The 14,078-nt window shown below is 36.0% G+C and overlaps 1 protein-coding gene across 1 annotated transcript in view; it reads right to left on the bottom strand.

The window, feature by feature from the left end:
• polybromo (protein) overlaps positions 1–14,078 on the bottom strand; it is a 149,900-nt gene that overhangs the window by 85,427 nt on the left and 50,395 nt on the right. Inside the window, exons 12-15 of the mRNA XM_083118454.1 lie at positions 12,690–12,842; positions 9,270–9,437; positions 8,253–8,392; positions 1,569–1,698 (exon numbers count right to left, since the gene is read on the bottom strand). Of these exons, the coding sequence (XP_082974580.1) occupies positions 1,569–1,698; positions 8,253–8,392; positions 9,270–9,437; positions 12,690–12,842 (591 nt within the window). The remainder of the gene's footprint in view (positions 1–1,568; positions 1,699–8,252; positions 8,393–9,269; positions 9,438–12,689; positions 12,843–14,078) is intronic.

Below are 14,078 nucleotides of genomic sequence, written 5' to 3'. Positions count from 1 at the left end.
TGAGCAGTTTTTTTCTCAATTCATCTTTTTATGTGGAAAATTGTCAGTTTTAAAAAAAAACAATTGAAATTCGATTATCTCGAAAACTACTAATTTTCGGACGGGGTATCATATGGTCAAATTTATTCCAAATTGTGTATACTTTAACCCCTTTCAGGGAATACATCTAATTACCAGTCACCCTGTATATAAATATGAGGATTTATAATGTGCCTCTTTTCTGTCTTTATTAATATAGCCTAATCCTTTTTAATCTTTATCTGTATTTCCTTTCTCTTTCCATATTCTTTAATTTGTTTGTTTTTCTTTTTTCTTTACACTTTCCTTCTGCCTTTTCTCTTTATATCTTCTTCAATGTGGCAACATCACTTTCCTACTCCAGTTTGTTTGCTTCTACTTCAAGAGAAAACTGCCCGCTTGGGTGTTTCTTTTAACAAAGAGCACCGCTCCCTTTGTTAACCACTGGGGATATAATGAACACGTGGACTTTAGGTGTAGGTTGCTAGTGGCACACACGGGTATTTCATTGCTCTTGGTGACAAGATCAGATTATTTTGTTTGATTCTGTCAAGTAAGGGATCCGAGTTTTGTAGCATCCGTGGTAGAAGGGCATTCTGATTACCTGCTCTCACCATTGAGCCAAAAAGCCAGCAGCAAAGTGGAACATGTCCTAGTTGCCAAACTCAGCTAACCAGAATGCCAGCAAGCAAGAATTTCTTGACTAGTTCTTAGTCCTGCAGCCAGAAATGATATCTAGTACAAAATCTAACTCAGTGGAATATGGGCTTTAATACTTCAAAAGTGATTCCATAGTTTTTAATAAAATATAAGAAACAGAAACATATACAAGCAAATTTCATAGAAACCAATACTAATAATAAAACACAAAGTATTGGTTGGAACTCTATCACTGATACTTGCGAATACTTTTCCGGAGTCTAGGTGTCTCATGGGCAGTGGCGTGCTTAAGGGGGGGAGGGGGGTAATACCCCCCCTTTGGCCCAGTATTCCTAAAGAAAGAACGTTAAAGGTAGGAAAATATGACAAAATGAGGGCTGACTTGCAAGAAAAGTATACATAACCCCTCCCTTTCGAAAATCCTGGGCACGCCACTGCACATGGGGTCAGAAAATGCAACATTTTTACCACTTCTAAATATCCTGGCACTTACGCAAAATACATAATTTTCTTTAATCTTATACCATAATTGTGTGAAAAAAATTAATTCTGTGCTTAAATGACAGCTACTTTAATATTCTGTTTATCTCATACGTGAAATTAGGAATATTTAAAAATAAAACACTGGCAGATTAATGTGGCATAGTCCCAACAGAATGCATACATATTAAAATTTATAAATATTCTCTACTATTTTAAGTTGCTACAATTTGGTAGTGATATCAGTGGCAATCAGTAGGAGTATTTGGTAAAAGTTCAAAGTAGATTGGCTCAATCGTAAGATACATCAGTATGAGTTCACTTGTACTATCACATTAGCATTGGTTCTAGCTCAGGTGATGTTATTACTACAATAATATGGGGTTTTAATGTACAATGTCATAACTTACATTCTTTGAAGGTAACTTCAAAAATATCATGGAGAGCTGTCTGCTTTTAGGGTCCTTGTAATCTCTAATGGTGTCAAATAAAGTCCTCAGTTTCTGCGCAAGAACATTAACATTCTTCTTAGGCTTGGATCTGTAACAAAGATAATGCTTAGTTAAGTAGTAATAATATTTACATTAATATTACTGTCCATCTCCTTCAGGACTTGATTTGCATTCTCACTTATAACTATGGATAATTCCACAAAGTTGATATGTCCTACAACAGCCTTTGTTTTAGTTCCACAGTGCTATCATTTTTGCACAAAAGCAACACTTCTGTTTCTTAATAATAATAAAAAAATAATCAGAACTATTTGGTTGCATACATTTATGAAGGAGGTGAATATACTATTTACATTGTGAACTAAATGATTGTCTTATTTCAAATACCAGTATATGTTTTCCCACTTAATACATTCAGCCATCCAGGTCACATTAAATAACAGGTACTGTTTACCACTTTATACATCTTCCCAAGCTGTGCTGATGTTATAAATAGGGTGTGGATTTTTGCCTATTTGCCTTTTTTATTTCTTTGTAGTAAAACATAGGTGTTAATGTTTAAAGTTTGTTTCATGGTGTTTCTAGTCCGAAAATGCATTTTATAGTGAATATAAATGCCTACTTTGGAGGTTAGTGCCTATTTTGCTTAATCGTGCCTAAAATGCCTATTCTGCCATTTTTTGCTTACTTCAGCTTTTTTTATGCACCTTTGGCTTTCCCTACATTGAAGAAGGTAAGCCTTTGTTTATGTTGAACTGACATACCTGATATTCAAAATATTTGATGGTCTCAAGGGATGTCAGATCTTTGGAAATTCCAAATGTAGTTTAATCAGGGTAAGCAAACTGGACAACTTCTTGGTGACTCATACTTGGACAAAATGACTCCAACCCACGCCTTCTTTTTCTTAAAACTGAAAGCATGTAGGAGTCAATAAGTACTCATTTGCTTTATTGTGTGTGTGTAGTAGGTAGTTATCTGTGGAGATGTGTTTGAAAATTATAAAGCATTATAATTTAAATTAAAAAATGAATTACTGCAGAAGCTTGTTTTATCACTGACGGGAAAATTGGTTTTTGTTATGTGGCATTGCTTTTCTCCACGTTTGGCTAATCTCAACAACGAGGGATGAAATTGATGAAGGGAAACCCAGGGCTATGCCAGGGTTCAAACCTAGGACCCCAGACATCAGTGGTGGTGATTAGGGGGGGAGCATTGCCCCTACCTCCATTTTTTGCCACTTTTGCCCCCGCACTATGACCTCTTAATGCTAAGCTTTGTCTACCATGGAAAGCAAATAGTCCTTGCACCCCCAGTTTTAGCACCCAATCACCGCTACTGTCATGTACTGGCATCATAGCCATGCTCTACTAAACACTCCACTCCAAGGTTGACGGAACAGTAATTTTCGGTCAAGCTTATATGATGTAGATATGATGTTAAATTGCTTTACAAATAAATATTTCTTTCACACATGGAAAACACTACGTATACATATATAGTTTTATATAATGGCCTTGTTCAAAACTCAGCTGTTGACATGATTTCAGACTCCTCTGAAAATATTTTTCTACCTCTCGTGTTATTCGAAACAAGGATCAATGGCAATGCACACTGACGAGCCATTATCTTACATTACCTCAGTTCTCAATACAATAATGCTAAATTATGAGAAAAATTTAGTTTAGTGACCTCGTGTTGCATGTAGGAAATTACACTAAGCAGCGCTTGAAGTGAAATATGTTAGGTTGGGAGATGTTTGGACGAGTTTTGGATTAACTGGGAGGTTGCTCCTATGGTTTAACATGGTGACAATGAGAGAGCACTGACACTAAGTCAAATGATATTATTTATTCTAAAATTTCATGTGCATACACAGATAAACAGCTCATATACTCGTGCAAAAAATATGCAAGTGCTTTAAACTGTTTGATTTGTTATTTTAAATCTACTCCATACACAGACAGGCTAATCGGGACTGGACCTACAGTCTAAAGTGGGATTCAAACCCATGTGCCATGTCACTCAAGCAAATATCGATCCCGGGACCCATTGATTACAAGGCACACATGATTTAAATTAACCAGGTTGTGTTATCCTTGCTTACCTGAAAATGAGGATTTGATTCAAACTATTGTCAATTGTTTGTGAAACATTTGTGTGCAATCAGTACTAATTGCAACACAATTTCACATCTTCAGAGAAATTTTAATTGGAATATCCATTAATTATTTTTTTTGTTAAAATGGTGCAAATTGTTTTTATTATCACTTGTGAACAATTATGCATGCAACAGTCGTTAGCACAAGTTATTTTTATGAAAATTGCTTTAAGTGACGATTCCTCGCAAATGTGAATTTCAATCAAAATGGTATTAACTAGGGCTGACCCGATACCGGCATCGGTGAGTATTGGTTGATTTTCTTTTACGGATACCAAATATTTTCAGTGGCTAGAAGAGCGGGCAAGGGCAACAGCTCGTCTCAACATTTGTCCTCTTCAAAAGTTCGTTTACCCTTCCTTGTAACAGATTGGGAGACCAGCACAGGAAGTTCCATAGATTTTCCTAGAAACACTGGATAAAACCCCACCACTTCTGGGAAGCAGATGGCAAGATCAAAGGCATGGGTAAGTGAAAGCTGAACCCAAACGTGACCACGAGGTGAGGGCATGGAACTTCTTAGTTAACGCTGTGGGAAATAAACCATTCATTGCCAATTCTTGCTTGAAGCTCGTGGTGGTAAGATAGGTGGATGTCTTTAAACCACCCACCGCGCTAAGGCCAGGTCAGGTAGTTGCAGAGTTCTTGGAAAAAAAGGGCTGAAGGTCACTGTGAAATTAGCTCTGTTTTATCTACGTTCAAGCAGAATGGGATTCAACGATTTCTTCTTGTCCTCTTCTCTTCATGTGTGTGTGTCAGTATCGGTCAATAAGGGTTATTTATTTCTGCCAAGATTAGATTGGGACCATATGGCTTTGAATGATAGTACTAAGGAAGATTGAGTTTTTGATCCAAGTCCACTTTATTCACAGATAAGCTAATCGGGATTCGGAACTGGACCTACACTTTAAAGTGGGGCCCGAACCACTATGTGCCTCCACTCAGTATCGAACCTGGGATTTATTGATTACAAGGTGACGGCATTACCACTACACCATCAAGGAGGCCCCTTTGAAGATTTATGTACACCACTACTTACAATAATGGACATAAAATATTTATCAGGAACTTCACTTTTCATCAAATGGACGTACCATCATTCTTTTTGTTATTCAAGAAATATTCAATCTTTTTACTTTTTTGACATTAATTTCCTTGCAATCATAGTTGTTTTTACACAAATCTTAGTGGTCTTAACTACACGTAAGATAAATGATGAATATTTTCTGTTTTATTTTTGGATTTACAGCGTCTGTTTACTATATAAAAACAATATTGTGTAGTCAAGAAAAAATAACAAAATGGGTATTAACGTTGTAACTACAGACTAAGAAACGGAGGAAAGACAACATACTAATTAATTAAGTAATTAATACATATCATTACGAATCGATCTATAATTACATTATTAATGTATTAAATAGAAACACTTTATTATTAGATTTCTGAGACACTTGGCTCGGACTGGCTACCCAAATTATATTTGTACGTAGATACGTGCCTAGGTATGTGATGAGTTAGTACAACTTGGTAACTAGCCTCTGTATTTTTATACTTGAAATATTCAGGTTATCGGTTGGAATAGGTCAGGGTATGAGTATCGGCAAATTGTGGTATCAGCTCAGCCCTATTATTAACTTTAATAGTTTGTGAATCGTTAATGTACTTTTATATACCTATATAAACTGTAATGCTAATACAGTATGACTGAATTGCAAGAAGAAAATTGAAATAAGTTCATGTTCAATGCCTATTTTAATATATATTTTTTATCTTAGGGTGCTTTTTAAGTGCATAATTCAGTACCTGTTCTTATTTTATAGTGCCTTTTTAAATGCCTCTTTCAATCATTTTTTATGTCTATTTGCCTGCCTATTTGAGAGGTTTTTAGTGCCTATAAATCTGCACCCTACTTATAAAGTTTGCCATTTTTATTTACCCAGCAACCTTGAACTTCTAGTAAATCAAGGGATCACTGGTTTGATATTTGGTGGGGGCACACAGTGGTTTGCATCCCACTTTGAACTGCCAGTCCAGTCCTCCTGAATAGCATATCTATGCATAAAGTGGACTTAAAGTCAAACAAACTTCCATCATGAAGAAGCATGACATAAACAGAAGTGATACCTTCCCATCTCTGAGACACCTAAATTTAGAAATAAGTTGTCAATCAACATTAGAAGAGTAAATGGCGATCAACTTCCCCCCCCCCTCCCCCGCTCCCTGAACCTTTTGATTATACTACGAAAAAAAAATGCAACATTAAAGGATAACCTCTTGCACAAGACTTCTAAAACTAACAACAAATTGACGAGAATTTTACCAAGCAGAGAAAGCTCTGTTTGTTTCAACACTGCGTTTATTGCTTTACTTTTCTCTTTCTGAACCTCCCACAACCCCTCTCCCTGAGACTAAACTAAAACAATTTCCAATTTTCCTGAATGTAATAGTAAGCAGAACTCCTTTGATCTTTCTCTTTAGGACCAAATCTGGGGCAAAATTGGCCTTCAAGCTTTGCATCCAGCAGATTTTGTCGCAGTACATTTTTAGGTGACCTGCCTCAAGTAGCAAGTTTGTTATGGAGCTTGATTGATTGATTTGCTTTATTTTACTTCGCCTTTTGTGCTACTTATAGCTAATTTGAGAAGATGAGTGATGATATGGATGAATGGACACTCACAAACATCCATGCCAGGCCAGGATTCGCACCCGGGACCCCTGGTGTCGTAGCACGATGTGCTAAACACTCCGCAATTGTATCATTATTTATGGAGATTGAGCAGCCAATCTTCTCTTCTCCTCACTAGAGGTGTTGTAGTTCACCATTGATTATTACCACACATGTCTTGAATTATTTTTATTATTCAATATTACTTTTTCCCCTGTTGGAATTATTTTTGATTCATTACATGTCCAAACCCTGAACTTTCGGTGGCATGTAGACTAAGATTCTTAAGGAGTAAAATAGGGAAGACCAGAAGAGACATATTACCCAAACGAGGACATCTCACAGAGAATAGAGGTTATGAGGCTGACAGGAATAGGTAAGGTGTGATCGAGGAGGTTTTGAAAGGTGAAGAGGATGTAGCAAGAAGAGTCTGGCAGCAACAACATAAGCTGCACAAGAAGAGGAAATAAAGGTGAGAGGAAAAACCAAGATCAGGAGACTGCAAACACAGGGCAGAACTGGAACATGGTGGAAAGAAAAATTATATAAGGACAGAAGCTTAACTTCTGTGCTAACTTAGGAAAAGGCTAAGAAGTAGGTGTGGGCATCTGATTTCCATGTAGAAGAAGCAGGTTAGATCATCCAGGTGGATGATCTAAGGTTGGAATTATTTCAACCTTGTCACTGCATAAAGTTGCTTTTGAGTTCAACCAACTTCAAGGCCTCCCCGATGGCGCTGTGGTAGCATCGTCACCTTGTAATCAAGGGGTCCCGGGTTCGATACCCGGTGGAGGCACAAGTGGTTCGGAACCCACTTTAAACTGTAGGTCCAGTCCCGATTAGCCTTACTGTGCATAAAGTGGACTTAAAACAACAAATCAAATCAAATCAAATCAACCAACCTCAAGTAAATGGGGGGATATGGGTGAAGGTGACTGGAGCATGGAGCACATCACCTAAAAAATGCAGAGATTGTGAATATGTGGGGCCCTACTTTCACATTCCCCTATGTGCTTTCATTGTGTGGTGCAATGATCAGTTGATACAGAACAATAATTTTACTGGTCTGATGCATCTAGCCTGTAAGTTTGTTAATATTTTTGTTTGTAAGTATAATTCTTATGCCCAGTCTTTCGCAGTAAATGCTCTCTTTTTCAAAGCAAAACACATGCCAGTACCTGGTTACATGCACTAATTAAGGATATTGAAGAACTACTAGTGTTCTTCAAGGAACATGTGCAATTTTACGTCAGGTTGGTAAATTTTAGTCTATACAGATTTCAGCAAAAATTTCTTATTGGTACATCACTGCATTTGAGCCTCATGTCCATTATAATTGGAAGATATGCAGAAAAGTACATACAGTGGAACATAAATGTTACATCTTTTGCTACTTTTGGCTATTTTACAAGGATGGGTGATGATATGATGAAATTGATGATGGGAGACTTGCAAAGAACACCTATGCCCCTGGTGTCGTAACGCACTGTGAAAACCACTCTGGCATGGCAGTTGGCATTGGGACCATCAAGATTGAATGTATAATGTGGGAAAATGTAAAATCCTGGAATGTAAAATGAGGAGTTCCAATGGAACCCTGATTTTACATTCCCATACTTTAGATTTTCCCGCATTATACATTCATTCTTCATATTTGCAATGAGCAAAATGTTATAGAATTTCCATGCATTTTAAGTTCTTTCATCTTAGTCTCCTTGAAAATATAAAATTGAGGTTCCACTGTATAGTTTTCTACGTGAAATGAATTTCTAACAATAACAAGTATGGAAGTTCAAATTCGATGACTACTTACACTCTGATTACTTTCCGCACAATTTCATGCACAGGAGTCACATCCTTCATTTTCTCATTGAGGACTTTCTCCAGCTTGTTAGCATCTTCATAAATAACAGACCGTTCCTCATTGTACTGGCGGCAGTTATTAAACATTAGCTGTGTTCAAGGAGAGAAAAATAAACACATTCAATTACAATCTCAGTGGATGCAAAATTTTAAACACTAAAAAAAAAACTTAGTTGTATAAAATATTTTAAATAAAGCATTGCTAATAGAAGATCCAAAATTAGTGGTATCAGCAGTATAAGAGTATCGTCTTAATTATGTACACTCCTTGTTACAATTACACATCAGGTTAATAAAACCTGGGAAGCATGAAATACAATGTTTGTCGAGTGTAACTTTGCATGGTTATTAATTTGGGGCTTTGAAAAGTTACCCAAAACAATAAATGCTATCGATTAGGGATGGGACAGATTAATCGGTACTCTATCAGTATCAGCCGTTATAGTCATATCAGTGTATCATTAAAATTACCAATAATTTTACCAATCCATACAAAGATCTTATATTTAGTGCAATATTCTGCCATTTTGTTATAATTTTTATGGATATTCTAATCATATAATCTCCATTATCTACTTTTAAAAATTAAATGTCTAAATATGCAGCTTCTTTTGCATTGCAGTCATATGGTAACATACATTTATTAAGGAGATTAATCAACCATCCACATTCTTCAAGGACCATGTAGAATTTTATATTGGATCAGTAAATTTTATATTGGTACTTTATCAGTATCAGCCCATTCTTACTATCGATACTTAATTATGAACCATTACCACTAACAATAGTACCGATCCATAGTTGCCAGCCGAACCCTTGTACAAGCAAAGCAACTAACCAGACTTTTCACCAATTTAGACACTGAACTACACCTCACACAATATCTAGTATTGCCCATTACCTTTATACCCAAAATTTTCCAGTACCAATGTACTACTTTATTGTTAAGATCTTGTATCTCACTTACCTTAAAGTCTTCCACTAACTCATCTAAAGTTGAATACTTTTCACTCTTAATGTTGGCTTCAATGGTCAACATGTCGATCGGTTCTGCAATCACCTGGTAGTAATCTGGGTACAACTTTTTGGAAGGTTTCTCCATAAACATCAAAATCGGTTGCCTGCCGTCTTCTTGCTGCTCAGAGGAAACAAAAATTGAATGGTATCTCAAGTTAATGATTCTCTAAATGTTAGTGTCAATGGTTCTACTTTAGAAAGCAATGTTAATTGGACACTATTAGAGGCACATATTTTTGGTGAATAAAAAAGCAACATTTCGGAAAAAAAAACAATTGTCAATTTAGGGTTCAAAAGTGGTAAATAAAATAAAATTTCGCTGTTATAGCAGGGGAAAAAGCGGTTTACAAAATGACATTTTGGTTTTAAAAATTGGAATATCATCCCAAATATGAATTAAGAACTGCACTTACTGCACAAAATAAACATCCCATCTAATAGAACATTTATGTTGTTACCAGAATATTAAGTTTATTCCTGTATAAAGAGGTCCATTTTTGCTTCTCAAATACATATGTACAGCAGAATTAATAAATTTATTGTGAATTGCATAACTCACAGGATAATTCTGACTTCAGAAAGTGTCGGGTCGGTAAATAAACTCTAAATTTCGTGTTTAAGAGTCTATTTTGCAGTTCATTTCGCATCATTTTGTGACAAAACAGGGCAGAAAAATTTGGTACAAAAATGCATCTCACACCTTTCAGAAACTAGAAAAATTAACATTACAATGTGTTATTTCACATTTCGTGTTTTCGTAAAAAACGAAATATACATGCCTCTAGACATTATCCATTGTCTAGTACTTTTGACAATACTTATTCTAACACCATATTTCGAAAGAGCACCTCTTCTCTCATCTTCAGGTTTCAATACCCACCACTGGCAAACATACTATTTGTTCACTTGGATTTGATTTTGATTTGATTTGCTTTATTTTACTTTGATTTTTGTGCCACTTTTGGCTAATTTGCGAAGATGAGGATGAGTGAGGATATGATGAATGGACACTCACAAATATCCATACCCAGGCCATGATTTGAACCCTGGACCCCTGGCATCGTAACACGATGTTGTAACCACTCTGCCACAGGGAGCGGCTGTTCACCTGGAGTTTAGAGAACAGGTGTTCTCTCAATATGTAGTGTTAAAATAAGTATAGTTAAAACAGTAGCGACTCGTGGATTTTTTTGGGTGTAGGATGTTATGGTAAACAGACCAAGGAAAGTTTTCAAAAATGCAATCAACTACACATTGATTGATTGATTTAGTTTATTTTACTTTGCGTTTTGTGCCTCTTGGCTAATTAGCGAAGATGGGGATGAGTGATGAAATGATGAAACTGACGAATGGACATTCACAAACAACCAAGCCCGAGTAGGATTCGAACCTGGGACCCTTGGCGTCGCAGCACGATGTGCTAACCACTTGGCCACAGGGTCCGGCATTCAACTACACAGTCACACGTATCGCATGTACCTTGTACTAGCCATTGCATTTATAATGTTAGCTGCAGGCCCTCCCTGCCTGTTGTCATGTGTGATTTAAGGACAGCTTTGCCCATACCAACTTCAAAATATAAAAAGTGCTGCTTCAACACTTAAATTATGCTAAATGCGATAAAATTATGCTAGGGCCTATTATTGTTATTTTTACACAATTATTATTATCATTATCATTTTCTGATGACTGTTGTAGTTTTAAGTTCAATTTATGCAGCTATTTTGGAGTTCTGAACTGCATTATTTATTATTTATTATTATTATTAGGAATTTCAATCATTGAATAAAATGGGTTCAGTATAGTGCTTGATGACTGGTAACGCCGTCAGTTTATTTGTCCCCAAACTTACTACCTTTTATAAAATGTTCCTCATTTGTTAAATCGGGGAGGATAAAGAAAATATGAAAACAAGAGGATGGACGAAGGCCTGTAAAAGCTTGTTCCTTGGTCGGCATACTTCCTTTTGTTTGAAACAAGTCCGCTGGAGAAGTACAAACAAAATCTGAAGATCTTTTTAAAAAAAAAATCCTCAAAATATCTTCATTAGAATTCAATTTCTCTATTTCCCAGGGACGCCCATTTTTTTGAGATGATGCTGGATTTTACCATCACAGTGTGCTATGTGTCAACGAAGTTCAAATTTTGCAAGGTTTAGAACTACAAACACATTGTGCTAGGTTTGGAATCAAAGATTGAGGAAACTACTGGAGCTTCCACGCGGAACGTATAACTGGGCAAACCCCCTCCCTTGCTTGCACTGCCCTCACCCATCTGGGTGTAGTGTGGCGAGAAAGCTTCCTCAGCGGCTCAGCGGCAGCCAGCAGGCAAAGAAGTTTGTCTTTGGCAACAGATCAATTGGGCTCATAACTTTATAATGCTCATTAAACTCTTACAAAAGTAGAGAACTGGAAATAAGTACAAATGAACTGTAGGAAGTTCCTCACTTCTTACATGGAGGAATCACCCCTGAGTTAAAAGCAATAGACATTGGATAATGTCCAATAACATTGCTTTCTTATCTCAGGTTAAATAAAAAAAATAAACAAGAATTTATCTGTGACACAATATTCTTTCACTGTGTACTGGAAAATACAATTAATTCACTATTTAATATTAGAAAAAGCACATTTCTTCTTGTTACAAGTGGTAATGATTAAAAAAAAGGTATGGGAATATTTTGAGAATGCAAAACAATCTAAGATGTACAACTGCATTCACACTCATATTGAAACTTATTCAATAGTTAATTTTATAAAAATGTATTATGAAGCATTGTGGATACTTATTTCCAAAACTCAGTTATATCACCATGCAACTGAAATGCAAGTACCTATCATATTACTTGACTAGAAGTAAATTGTTGGCACCAACCCTGATATTTTTAGTATTGAATAATACAATTAAAAATTATTGTTTACGGTCAACTATTGAACAGTTTTACTCTGATAAGTTCACGTTTCATTTTTCCGCGTAGTTTTGGTTTATGATAGATTTCACCACACACCAACTAGTGCCACAATGAGTGCAAGTGGAAAAAAAAAGTAATCACGCCACCCACAGCAAGACAGTACATGCCTGACGAGGCCACCAGGCAGGTGGCGAAATCGATTGCGAACAAAAACTATGCGGAAAAATGAAACAAACTTATCAGAGTAAATTACATATCTCTGCGCAACAGGCAAATAGATATCTTTAGATACTGAATGATATTCAAAATACCATTACAAATGCAATAAATTTTCTTGATAACTCTCAAATGGTAAAGCTGTCCTGTGATTTGTTTAGGTACACTTGAAAACCTTTCAGCAGCAGGCGCTTACACATGCAAAAATGTTCTGGCAGCTAAATGCTGATTTTTTTAACTTACCACATGTTCAATGAGACCTCGGTACAAGCCCATGAGTCTCCTCTTCAAGCTGAGTTCTTCCTTTATCTTTCCTTTGCTTGCTACCGGGCTCAAAGTCTTTCCTTTTCTTCTCCTTCCACCTTTATCATCTGAATCCTCATCGGTGTCAGATTCCTGCATGCAGAGAACAGTAAGACTTAGACGTGGGAAATCAAGATGTACAGACACGTAGGAACAATATGAGAGGTTTTCGTATTATTTAATTGGAGCTGTCTATTCAACATAACACTTCAGGATAAAACTGGGAATGTGAACAGGATAATGGAAAAAAAAACTTACAATGTGTTTTTCTAAACAAATCCTCACTAGACAGTGCTTTCTTAGTTGGAGCAAAGCAAAAACTGGAAGGGACATTAAGGAAGGCACATGAATAGTTAAAACTTATACCAACTTAAATATCAGCTCTAGAATTGAGCAGATGGATTTGTGAAATTTTAGAAGTTGCATGTATTGCTTAAAAAAATAAGTCGAAGGCTATAATGAAAACTCCATTACGACAAATGTGAAACTATCTTGTGTGTCTGTTTATTGCCAAGTTTAAGAGAAGTAAATTGGAAAGACAGGTTCTGTCAAATACACTTGCTTTCTCTTAAAGTGGAACGGATTAACAGATATTAAAAGCTTGCCTAAAACTAAACCTCATGATGCAACAGCCCTTTATGGACCAAGCAGCTTTTCATCGAGTGGTACATGGTCAGCATCAAGTCCCATCAAAGCCATTTTTTTTTGCTTTCATGACAGGAAAAAACAAACCTTTCCTGATCCCAAAAAAGAAATGGTAAATGTCTACTTCTTTGATATCACGATTATTGTTCTTTATGTAGGTGAATTTATTTACAGTTTTACCTGTTCTAAAAACTTCATACTGTATTAATATATTAGACTGAAGTAATTACTTATCTGTAAAATTATATATCACTGAGTCTATTAATTCAATCATCCACTCCCAAGTCTCCATTTTACTCCCTAACCTTTGCAATTTCCTCATGGATTCCACTCATTTTTGGAAAATAAAATCCCCGACTTTCTAGGATTTCCAGGCAATGTTAAGAATCAAGTTTATTCAACATGTTCAAAATAAATTAATAAAAATGAACTATAAAAGCAATTTATATAGAATAACTCCCATTACGAAGCTGGTTCAGGAGAAAAGTGGAGTTCATTTTCATTGACTTTTCGAGAATTCTGGATGTACTTTGAAAATTACCTGACTTTTCACTCATTTGTTGACTTCCCCAATTTTCCAAGGCTTTTTCAGGCCAGTGGGAACCACAGTCCTCTTATCAATGACCATTCTTTAAACTCTTTCCTAAAGATTTGTTGCCAGATTATCCTTAGCTATCTTTGCAT

Source organism: Lepisma saccharinum, chromosome 3 (genome assembly GCF_977018435.1).
Source record: "Lepisma saccharinum chromosome 3, izLepSacc3.1, whole genome shotgun sequence".
In the NCBI taxonomy this organism is placed as follows: domain Eukaryota; kingdom Metazoa; phylum Arthropoda; class Insecta; order Zygentoma; family Lepismatidae; genus Lepisma; species Lepisma saccharinum.
This window is presented reverse-complemented; position numbering and strand designations above follow the sequence as displayed.